This window comes from Malaclemys terrapin, chromosome 7 (assembly GCF_027887155.1).
Source record: "Malaclemys terrapin pileata isolate rMalTer1 chromosome 7, rMalTer1.hap1, whole genome shotgun sequence".
In the NCBI taxonomy this organism is placed as follows: Eukaryota; Metazoa; Chordata; order Testudines; family Emydidae; genus Malaclemys; species Malaclemys terrapin.
Genome location: NC_071511.1, coordinates 83,336,401 through 83,352,508, shown reverse-complemented (window position 1 = coordinate 83,352,508; position 16,108 = coordinate 83,336,401). Strand labels below are relative to the sequence as shown.

The 16,108-nt window shown below is 44.6% G+C and overlaps 1 protein-coding gene across 5 annotated transcripts in view; it reads left to right on the top strand.

Moving 5' to 3' along the window:
• HERC4 (HECT and RLD domain containing E3 ubiquitin protein ligase 4) overlaps positions 1-16,108 on the top strand; it is an 84,896-nt gene that overhangs the window by 45,816 nt on the left and 22,972 nt on the right. For 4 of the 5 annotated variants that reach the window (XM_054035206.1, XM_054035207.1, XM_054035209.1 and 1 more), the window contains exons 17-22: positions 802-825; positions 2,472-2,570; positions 4,371-4,538; positions 4,709-4,852; positions 14,120-14,286; positions 15,769-15,835. In XM_054035206.1, the coding sequence (XP_053891181.1) occupies positions 802-825; positions 2,472-2,570; positions 4,371-4,538; positions 4,709-4,852; positions 14,120-14,286; positions 15,769-15,835 (669 nt within the window). The remainder of the gene's footprint in view (positions 1-801; positions 826-2,471; positions 2,571-4,370; positions 4,539-4,708; positions 4,853-14,119; positions 14,287-15,768; positions 15,836-16,108) is intronic. The other variant, XM_054035210.1, reaches the window with a different exon arrangement.

Genomic DNA, 16,108 nt, shown 5'->3' with positions numbered 1-16,108 from the left:
TTCAGATATCCTGGTTCCTTGAGATTTTTCTTTATAGTACTGATTTTTTTTTAAACTTCTTGGTGCTATTTAAATTTATTTTCTATTTTCTACCCTTGGGAAATCTGTCTTAGCATTCAACAGAGGATGACAGGGAAACATGCAGGAAAAAGCAAATTTAAGTGTTCCAGCAACATATGCCTCTTCTATCACTAAATTCCCCTCCAAGACCATCCAAAAAGTTGCACATTCTCTCTTAATCTTTGTGTACAATAAAGTAGTTACAGATTATGGAAACAAATGAGCATTTATCTAAACTCATGCTCTAAGTGGCTTTTGCACCTTGAAAATCAAAACATGTACTAACGCTTTGTTGCATTTTAACATATAATATGGTATAACAACTTGAGAAAAGGGAAGAAGCAAAAAGCTTGCTTTTTACATAAAGACTCTTAGTGAGTAAGTAAGCATTATATGTAGAATGCCAGGATTTTAAAAATTGATATTACTGTTAATATAACATTTATAATACATTTCCCATAACTTAACATTTTATTATTTTAGTGCTGTCCATCCAAGAAAACTTTACTGGAGCACCGCATTTTAAAGACCCTAGATATAGTAATTAAAAGTATCTGGTTATAGTCTGTAGATTAATTCTAAATGCAAAAGTTTTATGTTTTTATTTGCTTCTCTAATAATTAAGTTTTTAAAAATACTGTAGTTAAATATTTTTGCTGGTTCAGAGAAGAATAATTAATGCAGACACTAATGCTGCTTTTTACTCTTAATTATTGCTACCTTTGTGCATTGCTGTCATAGGACATCAACCATGGATTAACTGAGGTAAGATTGGTTGTAATCTGGCTTCCTTTTCAGAGTGTAAGGAAATCAGAAATTTTGATTAAGCTCTAGTTCTGTCAAGGATTAATTTCAGAGTATTAGATGTAAGTAAGACTTTAAAATTTGTGTGAGTATAGTCAGAAAAATAGCTGCACAATTTTCTGAAGACATAAGTAATCAGGTTAGATATAGAAGTCATTGATGGAGTACAACTATAAGGCCTTGTGTACACTTCACAGTTTTGTTGGCAAAAGGCAGATTTTGCCGACAAAACAGTGGAGGTGCACATACTACAATGCTACTTTTCGCAACAAAACTCTCCCCTGTTTTGCCAACAAAATAAAATCACCTTGACGAGAAGCATAAAGCTTTTTGCAACAAAGTTAGAGCGACAAAACATCAGTGTAGTCACTGTGTTCCTTACATCGCTGTAACTGGCCTCCAGGAGGTATCCCACAATGCGCACCGTGACCGCTCTGCTCACTGTTTTGAATTCCACTGCCTCTCTCCAGCTACACAGGCATGCACCCGTCCCCTTTCAAAGCCCTAGGAAGTATTGAAATTCTCTCTATGTGGAGAGCTCACATAGCTACAGCCCAGCTGAGCATGGCAGCTTCGGCAGCAAACTCACTCCTGTCTGGACGACAGTGGGGGGGGGGATCATCTTCATCTGTTGGGAGAGGAGGCTGGGGGAGTACTCTGAGGGAATCACAGAATCAAAACGTTAACTCTGAATCCTGTTCTTCTTGGCACTAGGAACGTGGCAGGCAGGGCAGGCTGCTGCTTAGGGCGGTGGGGGGAAGGGGGAAGAGACTTAGGGAGGCAGGGTCTGATATCGAGGGTGTCCCCCCTCCCCCTGCTCAGGATTCATTGCTTCTAGCTGCTGTCTGAACTTAGAGACAGCATGCCGACACATTCACTCCCCCCCCCAACACACTCTCTCTCTCTCATATACACACTCGTCCTCTCTCACACTCTCCCAACACACACCTTGTCTCTCTCTCACCCCCTCCCTCCCCGTCACCCTCCACCCCCCCCACACACACATTTCAGTTGAAGAGCAGCTGGCAATCTAGTAGAATGCTCCTGGAACGATGAGATTGAGAAACCTGCATAATTCGATGCTGTACCTGCCCCATGAAGCATTGCAAACCCTTCCCAAAGCTACCCACTGTGCACTGCTCCCTGTCGATGCAAGAGCTGCTATTGTGGATGCACTCTGCCAACAGAAGGAGCATAGTGTGGACATGCAACAGCGGTTTAATTGAAACGGTATGTTGGCATAACTTGCATTGACAAAACTCTGTAGTGTAGACAAGGCCTAAAAAACTTTTAAAACTGTAAGCAATGCAAGCTCAAACTAGGATCTGTAACCAAAACGCTTTCTAACCTCATACCTATATCAATAATAAAGATTTAGAAATGATCTAACTGTTTTGTTGATGAAACATAAGAGAATTCAAAAATCCACTCCCTTTCCCACAACAATATTGGCCCTGCACTGACAAGTAAAATCTTTTGTCAATAAAGCAGATATATTGAATGAGAGAGAACCATTTTTACAGTCTCATTTTTTTCTGACTATAACCACGCTTTTTAAGTACCATATGATAACTCTGTGCACTAATATTTTACTTTTTTTTTTCTAGCTAACAGAAAATCCAGTTACAATTTGCACATACCCTTTCGTGTTCGATGCACAGGCAAAAACTACGCTCTTGCAAACAGATGCTGTCTTACAAATGCAGGTAAAATGGTATTTCACTCTTTTTAGACATCAGTTTTTTAAAATATCCAAAAAGGACTCAAATCTATCAAGTATTTTGAGATCAAATTTTTTTTTTCTTCCTACTTTTCTACAAGTAATTTGCATGATATAAATTTGGGGTAGTTTACTTTTCTCCCCCTTTTTAATGTTTTGAACCTGGTTGAAATTGTATTGTTTGGTAATCTGTGTAAATTGTTGTTTTTATATATATATATATATATATATATATATATATATATATATATATATATATATATTTTGGTAGCAATTTCTCTCCTTTCAGTAGCTAGGTGGCACTTTACCAGCCAACTGATTGCTTATCTCAAACTGTAATAGGTATGGTCTTACCTACATCTGCAATGCAATGGGAGAGAGTCAAGGCTTGGAAATTGTTTTAAATGTATTTTTTGTGGAAAGGTGGGACTGAATTTCTTAATCTGGAAAAATTGTTGCAATATGGAGATTGCATTTGAGCATCATTGGTTCTTTCCCTATTTGCTACCATCAAATTACATATTTGCTATTTTTAGTTATTTCAGTTTTGCATTTATCTGGGTAAAGCTAATTCATAAATATAATGGTTTGTAAAACGTACCCTATATTGTGTCCTTTTATTTCTAAGCATGAGTTATGTTCACCTAACAGTGTCATTTATGCATTGGAAGTCCACGTTTCTTATTTGTTGTCTTTGTTTCTATCTGAGCAACACTGAAACATGTGTGGTGTGATGAACAATTGTTCAGCAATTGGTATTCTGTATAATACATACCTGCAGAGCTGTTGTAAAGGAGTCATGAATTATGAAAATCACATGTATAAAGGGGACAGAGTGAGTGAAGGAAAAATAAAAGCAAGTGACTGAAATAATAGTTCCAAACATTCTGACTACTTGAACTGCTCCCCGTCCTCCACATGCCCATTTTCATATTGCCTGTTTACAGTGATAAGAGCCTGTGTTTTGAAGCTGAAGATAGATGGGAAAGAGGCACTGTGCTTGTATGATATGCACTCCTGCTGAAAAATACTAATTTCTGTAATCACAATAAGTTGTTAAATACAATTTTAAATCTGTTTTCAAAGCTTGTATTCACCACTGATGCTCAAAAATCAGCAATTGTTACGTGAACAGAAAAATAAATGAAAATTCAATGAAAATGTTAATTCTATGCCTGTGCCCATTTACAGAGTAGATTGTTAATGATCTCTTTTTAGTAGATATTTGGCAAGCTTTAAAGAACTCTGTGCCATAATTAGACTACTCATGACAGTATTTTGTTTAATATGATCTTTCATGTTAAGGAGGAGAAGGAAAGCAAGTGAAAAGATTGTTAGACCGTGGAAGAAAATACAACTCAAATGATACAAAACAGCTATAAGAAAAATATGAACAAATTTTACTCTGTGAAACCACTTCTTAATGCTCATTTATGCCAGATTAATATTTACCTCCTCAACCTCTATTTGCCAGTTGTTTTCAATAGACCTTCGATGGGTTGTAGTGTGTGTTTAGCTTTGTTTCTGCTATACAAAAGTTTTTAATTGTTAAAAACAGTAATTTAAGACTTATGGAACTGTTGAACAGCACTGTTAAATTTGTTGGTGCTAGTAGAAAGCATATTTGCTGAGGTTAGAGGGATGTAAAGTATGTTAAATCTAAAATTGTAGCTCCCAGGTATGTTTGCTAAATAAAGACATTGATAGAAGCTCTTAAATGTTGGCTTTTTCATGCACGCAATGTTAGTTATTACTATAACTAAGGCTTTTACTTGGTTTTCCCCAGATGGCTGTTGACCAGGCTCACAGACAGAATTTCTCATCTATTTTTCTCCCTGTATTTGAATCTGTCAATCCTTGTCTAATATTAGTGGTGCGCAGAGACAATATTGTAGGAGATGCTATGGAAGTCCTAAGGAAAACGAAGAATGTAGATTACAAGAAACCACTCAAGGTATAGCCAGTTTATACTGCTTAAATTCCCTTAATCTAACATTAAATCAGATCATAATTTTTATTTTAGTATCTGTTATACCTTAACAAATTCAGTATATTTTTAGATTAAATGTAATTTGTTTTGTATTTCTTTTTTATATTCTGTGCTAACTGAAGTGCCCATTTCAGGTTATTTTTGTAGGGGAAGAAGCTGTTGATGCAGGAGGTGTTCGCAAAGAATTTTTCTTGCTCATCATGAGAGAGTTGCTTGATCCCAAATATGGAATGTTTAGGTACTATGAAGAGTCCAGGCTCATCTGGTTCTCTGACAAGGTACGCTTTACTCTGCAGTGAATGAATCCTCTTTTGACTCATCGTGGACTGCACTAGGTTTCTAAGGAAATATTTCTAGAGAAGCTGAATAAAATGGCCACAGAGAAGATTCACTCCTTTCACCATTGGATTAAAATTCCCCCCTTCATCACATATTCTGCTAAGATTCTGCCATTCCCCACTAATTCTCCCACAATCCTGACAAGTATAGCAACCAAAAATGCCAGGAAATGTATGGTGGTACAAATAGCTGAAACTCCATAAAGCAGGATAGAAGAGAAAAGTAGGCAACATCATGTCTGACCGCTTTCTTTCCCTTATGTAGCCATGTCTACGGAGCTTATGTAGACAGTGAAGTCAAGAGACCTGGCTTCTGTTCCTGCTCTGTTTATTAACTAAGTGTGTGAGCAAGTCACGAAAGCCCAAATTTTCAAGTGTTTGTTGCCTCCGTTTTTGGATATACAAGTTGAGATCCAGTCACACCACAGTAAAACATTAGCGTACCTTGTCTTTTGATAGTGGGTCTAGAGAGGTCAATAATGGACATGATATAGATTTTCCACTTAAAAATATAAGCTGTGACCCTAATTTTCAAAGGATTGAGTAATCAAATTTTAGTCCATTAAAAGCACTGTTCTATTGCAATACTTAAACACATTTGACACTGCAAGAACTCCCCAGAAGCTCAAAAAGTGCTGAGTGAAACAAACACATTCTTTGAGTGCTTGCTCATGTTGATTCCATTCTAGGTGTGTGTGCGCCCACGTGTACAGTTGTTGAAGATTTTTGCCTTAGCAGTATCCGTAGGGCTGGCTGTGGCGCCCCCTTGAGCGCCGTCCTCATGCATTGGTATATTAGGCACTGCTGGCCCTATGCGCTCTCAGTTTCTTCTTACCGTCCATGGTGGTTAGTCAGAGTGCCTCTTTCTCTTGTTTCGCAAGTGGCCAGTGTTTTTTTTCCTACTCCTTGAACCTTGTGTTCCAACTGTAAATAATTTGTTTATAGTAGATTAGTTTAGCAAGTAGCTGGTAAGTACTGTCATTAGTCAGTTAGGATCCCAGTGTGGACTTTGACCCAGGCGGGGCATGCCCCAGTCTCTGGGTTTTAAGCCCTGCTCTGACTGCAACAGACCTATGCCTGTTAGTGACCCACTTGGTAGCTGTTTGAAGTGACTGGGGAAATCCCACGTTAAATAGAAGTGTCGCAGCTGTAAGAACTTCCGTCCCAGGACACAGAAAAAATGCGACATTCACTTGAGGGCCCTCCTCATGGAGGCTGCTCTTTGCCCAGCCTCTGAGTCGGCCTGGCTGGACACAATGCCCAGCACTTCGGCCTTGGTGCATACCGCACTGCTGGCATCGGACTCTTCCTGGCATTGATCCCCTTTGCCGGTGCCCAAGAAGAAAACAAAGAGGGACCTGACACTGAGCAAGTCAGATCGAGGGGCATTGCGCAAAGGACCCTACTTGGGTTGCCCACCTATGCCGGAGCTGCAAGGGGGCACACCCTCAAGTGGACCTACTACCCCCCCTAAGGGATCCGCCACCAACTCCAGGGAGCGATAGAAGACCCAGGCTGATTGGTGCAGTCAACGCACTCTCAGCTCCCGGTGCCCAAAGAGCAACAGACTCTCCCACCACAGCTGGCACTGCGTGCAGCGATGCATCTGGTGAAGGCTCCCTACGAGGGCAAACCAGCTGTGAACGCCTCCCAAAAGGTGAATGAGTGCCACCGGTCTCCAGAGCCAAGGCAGAGCCCTTTGTCGCTGCATCCTTGGTCTCCGTGTCAGCCCATGTCACTGGTTCGCCGTTGCAGGTCACCGGCACCGTGCTCATGGGCTCCACCCTCGCGCCGGGCCTCACCCAGAGGGAGGCACTAGTTGCCTTACAGTTGGCATGGGTTGTCTTCGCGCCAACGGTTACCGTCACCAAGACCTAGAGGACGCTCCCCAACACAGTGCCGCTCCCCCTACTCCCAGCATTGGTCTGACCATTCGAGACACCAGTCACCCCCAGCGATGGTGAGCCGCCATATTCAGGCATCGATGGTCGTGCCCTGCTCACCGGAGGAGGATTTCTCTGGCATGGAGAGGGAGTTTAGCCCCTCACCGAGACTGCACCATCATGACTGGGCTCCGGAAGTTGCATACACCACAGCGATGCTGACCTGCCAGTGCAGTGGCCTTACTGGAACACTTTGGGTATGCCGGTTATGCTGATGCCGCCATCTCACCAGTCCTTGGTCACTGTATTGGACAAACCCCAATTGGCACCGGGTTTGATTCAGGAAGCGCCGGTGGGCACTGTGTTGGAGGGACAGATGCCCACCTTGATACCCCCTTCCCCTGTGGAGAATGATGCCCCGGGGCCCCCCCCAGTGGTTCAGTCATCTTCGTCCTCTCCCGACAAGGGGGTGGCGGGGCCCTCTTGTGCTAGCCCACCGGATGACTTTAAGGAGCACCAAGTCCTGCTCCGACAGGTGGCCACTAACTTAGGCCTTGAGGTGGAAGAGATAGCGGAGCAATTGGATAAGTTGTTCAGTGTGCTCTCCATGTCCACCCCCACATGTGTCGCAATCCTGGTGCATGAAGGGATTCTGAACATTGCCAAAGCTCTCTGGCAAACCCCATCCTCCATCCCGCCCACTTCCAAGAGGGCCAAGAAAAAGTATTTTGCCAAGGTTCGAATACTTATATACCCACCCGCCCCTGGGGTCATTGGTCATGTCGGCGGCCAACAAAAAGGACCAACGGGCCTGCTAGTTCCACCCCCAAAAATAAGGAGGCTAAGAGACTCGACCTTTTTGGAAGAAAAACTTACTCCAAGGCCAATCTCCAGGTCTGGGTAGTGAACCACCAGGCTCTTTTGGGGCATTATAATTTTAACTTGTGGGACTTCCCTCCATAAGTTTAAGGACTCCGTGCCCGAGGAAGTGGCCCAAGAGTTGGGGGCTCTTGTGGAGGAAGGTAGCATAGCAGCTCGGTGCTCCCTCCAGTTGGCCTGGGATGCGGCCAATTCAGTGGCCAGGGTGGTCGCCTCAGCGGTGGTCATGAGGCGTAGCTCCTGGCTTCCGACTACCGGTCTGTACCAGGAGATGCAGTCCTCCTTACAAGATTTTTCGTTCAATGGAGTTGGACTGTTTTCTGATCAGATGAATGCAAAGCTGCAAGGTCTGAAGAATACTCGGGCCACCCTCTGTCCCCAGGGGATGCATACAACTCAGTCTGTGAGGAAGTCATTTCGGCAGCCTCGGCATGGATCTATGAGAAGAAGGGACACTGGGTTCAGTCGCCGTTGCCCTTCCTCCTCCTGTTCACAACTTGGCCCAGTGAAACACCATGGGGGCCAGAAGTGGGCGTTTTGAGGGTACACTCGAGAGCGACGCCCCAGTCACCTCCCTGGATTTTCCCCATCTTTTCCTCAACTGTCTCCATGGCTATCGTTTGGCCTGGTCGAGAGTCACCTCAGACCATTGGATGCTAGAAATTGTCGCTGGGCTACACTCCTCAGTTTTCAGCGTCCCTCTTCAGGGACCCTTCTCACGAGCAACTCATTGTTCAGGGGGTAAACAGTCTCCTACAACTGGGGGCGATGGAAGAGGTCCCTCGGGAGATGAGGGGGAAAGGTTTTTCCTCCTGCTATTTCCTGATCCCGAAGGCAAAATGGAGCCTGTGACCGATTCTGGACCTGCAACGACTCAACAAGTACCTCAAGAAGTTGAAGTTTCGCATGGTGTTCCTGGCCTCCATCGTTCCTTCCCTGGATCCGGGAGACTGGTACGCCACTCTTGACTTGAAAGATGTTTATTTCCATACCTCTATCTTCCAAAGATGCAGACATTTCCTCCGTTTTATGGTGGGCCAGCACCATTTCCAGTTCAGTGCTCCCCTTTGGCCTCTCCTTGGTCCCATAGGTCTTTACAAAATGCATGGTCCCAGTAACTGCTTACCTGCGGTGTCAGGGGATCCAGGTCTATCCTTATCTCGACGATTGGCTCATCAAGGGCAGATCACGGGATCAAGTGCAGAGCAGCCTCAATCTGGTGCAGTCCACATGCCACAACCTGGACCTGTTAGTGAACAAAAATAAATCGACCCTCATACCAGTGCAATGGATAGAGTTTATCATGGCGGTTCTTGATTCCACACAGGCTAGGGCATTCTTTCCAGAGCCCCGTTTCCGAGTCATGTCAGATGTGAGGGGCCACCCGCTCACCACTGCCTGTACTTGCCTGCGGCTGCTAGGCCACATGGCTGCTTGTATTTATGTGGTCCGTCATGCCTGGCTCCACCTCTGGTTGCGGCAGATGTGGTTGGCATTGGTCTAAATCCCCATCAGGCACGACAAGGTTCTCTGCTCGGTGTCCCTATCTAATGCCCTCGTTTTAAACCTACGACCTTCACCTCACTCTCTGGCTTTCTCATTTGTTGTCCCCCGCATTCATTTGGTCCCTGGCTCCAGTGGTCCCTCCTGCTAGGCTGGGGGAGGGGCCTTTAGAAGTGGGTGGGCTTGTGCCTGCCCACCTCCCGGGTTTCCAGTAAATCAGGTATGACCTGGACCTGGTAGTAAACGTGTCGGGCCCCATCTGGGCATCACTGGCGTGATGGCAGGACCCCGCATCGGTGTTGTAGTGAGTTCCCTGTGCATCCCCGTCGCTAACTCTGGTGTTCGATGCCTAGGACCTAGGCTGGGGAGCCCACCTGGGTGAGGTCAGTACACAGGGCCGCTGGTCAGCGGTCGACCGCTCCCTCCACATACATGTCAGGGAGCTCAGAGCTGTTCGCCTGGCCTGCCAGATTTTTCGGTCCCAGTTAAAAGGCAAAGTGGTTCGAGTCCTGACTGACAACACCACCACAATGTTTTATATCAGGGGTTGGTAACCTACGGCACACGTGCCAAACACGGCACGGGAGCCGATTTTTGAATGGTACACGGCTGCCTGCCTTGGTTCCGACCCCCAGCCGCACTCAGCTCCCCCCCCCCCCACTGCTCTCCCCTACTGGGGCAGGAGGTAGAAGCTCTGTCCTGCAGCAGCCAAGCTCCGCCCCCTCCTTCCCCCCAGCCGTGGTGCAGCCTGCTTTCCTGCCCCGTGCTCGCTGCTCTGCAAAAGCCCAACGGCCCGGCTCTCCCGGCCGGAACTCCAGCCGGTGCGTGGCAGCCCCTTGCTAAGGCTGGCCCTGGGTAAAGGAGGCAGAGAAGAGGTAGGGACAGGCCTTGGGGCAGGGGGTGGAACAGGATATATCCCTTCCAGCCCCCTGCCATGAGCCGCTCAGGGCGGAGGGCAGGGGGCTGGGAGCACCCCCACGAGCCGAGCATCCCAGCCCTCTGCCCTGAACCCCCACACCCAGCCTTCTGCACTGCACCTCCACACACACCCCAGCCCTCTGCCCTGACCCACCCCACCCCCAGCCTTCTGCCCTGCCCCTCCACACACACCCCAGCCCTCTGCCCTCCCCCCCAACACCCAGCCCTCTGCCCTGATCTCTGAAGCCCCCCACGCCCCCCACCTTCTGCGCTGCACCCCCCCACGCACACCCCTAGTCCTCTGCCCTGACCTCTGAAGCCCTCCACATCCACCCTTCTGGGGTGTGGGGGGCTTCAGAGGTCAGGCCCTGCTAAGCCCGCCGCAGGTCTAGGTGAACAGAATGCCAGGCTGGCAGCGAGCTGAGCAGGCTGGTGGTGTAAGATCAGCATTTTAATTTAATTTTAAATGAAGTTTTTTTAAATATTTTGAAAACCTTGTTTACTTTACATACAACAATAGTTTAGTTGTATAATATATAGACATATAGAGACCTTCTAAAAAATGTTAAAATGTATTACCGGCACGCGAAACCTTAAATTAAAGTAAATAAATGAAGACTTGGCACACCGCTTCTGAAAGGTTGCCTACCCCTGTTTTATATCAACAACCAGGGCAGAGCCAGGCCATCTGCTCTCTGCCAGGAAACCCTCAGATTTTTTTCATGCATGCAATGTTAGTTATTATTACTATTACTAAGGCTTTAACTTGGTTTTTCCTAGATGGCTGTTGGGCTCACAGACAGAATTTCTCATCTTTTTTTTTTTTTTTTGCGTGCAGCATGCCATTCATATCATGGCAGCGCACCTCCCCAGAACCAGGAACATGTTGGCAGATCGCCTCAGCAGAACCTTGTCGTCTCGCCACAAATGGTCTCTCCACCTCAGTGTGGTTGAGCAGACCTTCCAAAAGTGGGTATCTTCCCAGGTGGACTTGTTCACGACTCGCCAGAACAGGAAGTGCCACCGGTTCTGCTCATTTTGGGGGGTCAACAGGGGCTTCCTGTTGGACACCTTTCTGTTTCCTTGGTTGGGGGCTCTGATGTAAGCTTTCCCACTGGTGTCACTGCTTCACAAAGTCCTCATGAAGATCAAGCAGGACAAGGCCAAGATTATCCTAATAGCCCTGGCTTGGCCTTGCCAGCAAAAGTGCTCAGCATGCTCATGGACCTGTCAGTGATGATCCCAATGCCACTGCCTCACTGGTCGGATCGCCTGTCACAGAATCATGGCCAGTTCCTGCACCCAAATCTGGCAGCACTCCACCTCACAGCTTGGTTGCTGCATGGTTAACTACTGAGGAGTGGGAATGTTCGACCTGAGTCCAACAGGTCCTACTGAGGAATAGAAAGCCCTCCACTAGAGCAACCTACCTCATCAAATGGAAACGATTCACGTGCTGGGCCTCGTCCCAAGTGGGTAGCCTGAGCAGGCCTCACTGCAGCTGATTCTGGACTGCCTTATGCATCTCAAGCTCCAGGGTTTGTCCCTTTCATCAGTTAAGGTCCTCTTGGCTGCTATATCTGCCTTTCACCCTCTGTTCCAGAGCAGATTGGTCTTCACTTATAGCATGACGGTCCGGTACTTAAAAAGTCTGGAATGGTTCTACCCCCAAGTCTGGGTCCCAGTCCTTCCGTGGGACCTGAATCTGGTACTTGCGTGGCACATGAAAACTCCCGTCAAGCCCTTGGCATCCTGTTCCCTTCTTCTACTCTCCTGGAAGATGTCATTCCTGGTGGCGATAACTTCTGCCTGAAGGATCTCCGAGATTAGGGCATTTACATTGGAGCCGCTGTATACGGTGTTCTTCAAGGACAAGGTCCAATTGCAGCCACATCCGGCTTTCCTGCCGAAGGTGGTTTCCAATTTCACACAAGCCAGGACATATTCTTGCCAGTTTTCTGCCTAAAGCCTCATACGTCTGAGAAGGAATGTAGGTTGAGCTCCATAGATGTCAGGAGAGCTCTAGCCTTCTACATTGAGAGGACCAAGCCATTTTGCGAGTCGACGTAGTTGTTCGTTGTGGTGGCAGATAGGATAAAAGGTCATCCAGTGTCCACCCAGAGAATTTTATCTTGGATCACAGCCTGCTTCCAATTTTGCTATGATCAGGCAAAAGTGCCTCCACCAGCAATCGTAACAGTCCGCTCAACTAAAGCACAAGCCTCGGTGGCGGCCTTCCTGGCCCGTGTGCCAATTTCTGATATCTGCAGGGTTGCCACGTGGTCATCCATCCATATGTTCACATCTCACTATGTGCTTACCCAGCAAGCCCGAGATGACGCTGGCTTCAGTAGAGTGGTATTACAAGCTGCTCAACTGTGAACTCTGAGCCCACCTCCAGGAATACTGTTTGTGAGCCATCTAGAATGGAATTGACATGAGCAAACACTTGAAGAAGAAAAAACAGCTACCTACTTTTCATAACTGTTCTTTGAGACGTGTACTGTAATGGGTTGGACCCCTTGGGAAGTCACCTGATGTGCTGAGATACCACAGAGTCTACGTGTTCTGCCAGCGTGGGCCCCCTTTAACCTGTCTTGCTGAGCCAGGCTCTTAAAACCTCCTGTAAAAAACACACACCCACCCACCCACTCACCAGCTCTGGAAAGACTCAGCGTGCGGGACTTGCTCCAGCACTCAGATGTCCACCTTCCTTGGAGTATAGACCCAAAGATATATTCTATTCACCTCTTCTCTCAATGTAGAAGATGGTATGCACAATTTCTCACACACCCCCCAGTTAGAAATCATATACAGTGGGTTGTATTATAAACCAGAAATAAATTTATTAACTATAACAGGTGTATTTTAAGTAGTTAAGGAGACAGCAGACAGAACAAGGCAGTTTACTAAGAAAATAAAACAGAGCACGCAAACTAAGCTTAATACACTGGTTACATGTGAGTTCTCACCCTAAATGTGGTTCTAATAAACTTCTTCACAGACCAGACGCCCTTCCAGCCTGGACCAAGTTCTTTCCCCCGGTTGGTCTTAGTTGTTCCCAGCAATCCTCTTGGGTGGGGTAGCAGGGGAGAACTGACGACCAGGATTACCTCACTCCCCACCCTTAAATAGGATTTGCATAAGGCGGGAGTCTTTCGTTTTCTAGTTTGACTCCCCGTCCCTTGCAGTGGAAAGTTACAAGAAGTCCCAGATGTTTTAGTATCCGGTGACAAGACCACCTGACTCTGTACCCTTGTAACCATTCCTCACAGGAAGACTAAGCTCTTTTACAGTCCATTGTCCCTGTTGATGGGCCATCCGCCCTGTCTGGCTTTTCCATTGTTGTATCTGAAGTGTTGGCAGTGGCCGTCACCCAAAGTAACATAGTTGAAATACAGATACAGTCACTATTCCTAATTTCAGATACAGAAATAATACATGCATACAAATAGGATAATCGCATTCAGTTAATCATAACCTCACATGAGCCATCTTGCATGAAGTATATCTCAGTTATGTCATTCATATCATAAGCATATTTCCATAAAGAATATGGAAAGACAGGTCAGTGTTGCTCATGTCCATTCCATTACTTGCCCCTCTCGGAGTTGCTGACAAGAAGGAACTGAGAGGGCGTAGGGCCAGTGGCGCCTGATATACCGATGCATGAACGCAGCACTCCAGGAGGTGCCACAGCCAGCCTTACGGATACCGCTAAGGCAAAAGTCCCGACAACTGTGCACATGGGCGTGCACACACCTAGAATGGAATGGACATGAGCAACACATCTTGAAGAACAGTTACGAAAGGTTAAGTAACCATTTTTTCTCCTTGGATTTCAGTCTTACTCAACTGGTTAAAAACGTACCTGTTTTAACAGTGTCTGTGAAATAAGATTATATTTTTGTTTATAGGAAATGTAAATGAAATAGAATATAAACCTATTAAAAATCTGAACATTTTTTTTTTTCAGTTGACAAATGTTTTAACTCTTAACTCTTCTATTTTCTGTTCATCATAGACCTTTGAAGACAGTGACTTGTTCCATTTGATTGGTGTTGTCTGTGGGCTCGCAATATATAATTTTACTATTGTAGACCTTCAGTTCCCCTTGGCTTTGTACAAGAAGCTGTTGAATAAGAAGCCTTCTCTAGATGACTTAAAAGAGTTAATGCCTGATGTTGGCAGGTGAGCCGATATAAATTGAATGACAGGATAACCAGTGTATCATCTTTCTTATTAAATGCACGATGTAGTTTCCTGTAATGTACAAGAAATTGAATAAATAATATCTCAATAAATAGACAAAAAGCTCTAACTAGTATAATACTGTTAGGCTTAAAAGTTGAGTTTGGATTTACACTACTGTTTTATATACTTTCAGATGCTTAGTTTTGGGATTAAGAATTCTTTCCTGTTTGGAACTTAATGTCCCCAAATTTTGAAATTTTTAGGTTCAGATGTGTGTGTTGTAAATATAACTCATCTTACTTTGAACATAATCTCAGTTTTAGGCAATTTATTCAGTTTCTAATGAGGACATATTGATTTGCATATTTCAAAAACAAGTACATGTTATGAATTTGAACTTTTTTTCATTTGAGGATATATAGTTAATATCAATTTTTGAAGTATTTGAGACCAGAAAATTCAGAGAAAACCATTTATTTTTAATGTGTGTATATTGTTCCCATCTTCATTAAACAAAAATAAAACAGAACATTTTGATCAGTTGGCAAATCATACTCTTTTGAGGAGGATCCAAAGGTGCTTGATGGGCTATTATACATTTTCCTCAATGGCTCATAACTGTAGTGTCCCATGTTCCCATCCACCTCTGTTCGACATGTGCAAGGCAATTAAGGGAGATATTTTTGAGTTGCAGCTCTGCCATCTTCCATCAATCAAAGGAATATGTGCCGTCTTTTGTGTTATGCCTAGGTCTAAAGCCAGATTGCTAGGAATGAAGAAGAGTTAAAGAAAATATTTTATGAAATGTAATGGCGTATAAGGTCATATCAAAATGAGGAATCAGAATTCAACAATATAAATCCCATTGCAAAGTTTAAAAAGAGGACCTAAAGTTTAAGCTCCTAAATCTATATTTAGTTTCGTAAGTAAGCTTGAATGGATTTTGAAATGCTGAGCTCTCTGAGCTCCCATTGAAGTCAATGAGAGACTTTTTGTAGAACTTGCCTTTTATTACTAAATATTTTCTTCTTCTATAGACTTTTCACTTACTCCATAAACAGTATTGAAACATATATTTCAGGTACTGAGACGAAGGATCAGGCTGCTATCATTCTACTTCTCTCAGTACCCTACCTCTTTTCCTATTCTGTGAGCCCTCTTGCTCCTTTCCAACTCCAAAATAAGAACCCTCTCACCTTGCTTCTAGAGTAGACAATTGGAAGGAATTAAGGCCTCTCAGAAATGAAGGGAAAACAAGAAAATGTTCACTAAGCTTTGTGGTGCATTTCAACTTAAATGAAACATGAATCAGTGGAGGGTTTCCTAACTTTGCACTTCTAAATGCTAGTCATCTAAGTGAGAAATTCAAAGAAGATAACTGTAGAAAGATACAGAACTGACAAAATACTGAGAACACATACTCAACATATGTTAATTTTTCAATGCATTAAGATGAAGACAAAATGTAATGTTTTGCAGAAGTATGCAGCAGTTACTGGACTATCCAGAAGATGACATAGAGGAGACATTTTGTCTCAACTTTACGGTAAGCTTTTGAATTTATTTTTTAAGTATTTTACATGTTGCTTTAACTATCCATTATGATTATCTCTAGCAGAATATGTGTTACCAAAAACATTAGCTGCTCTCCTATTAGAATTTTGCATTCAGTTTGTATTTTAATGTTAAGCTGATTGTGAAACACTGCCCATGGCTGAGGGCAAGTCTACACTACAGCGCTACATTGGTGCAGCTGCACCTCTATAGGGCATCTGGTGAAGACGTGCTGTGCTGACAGGAGAGTGCTCTCCCTTTGGCG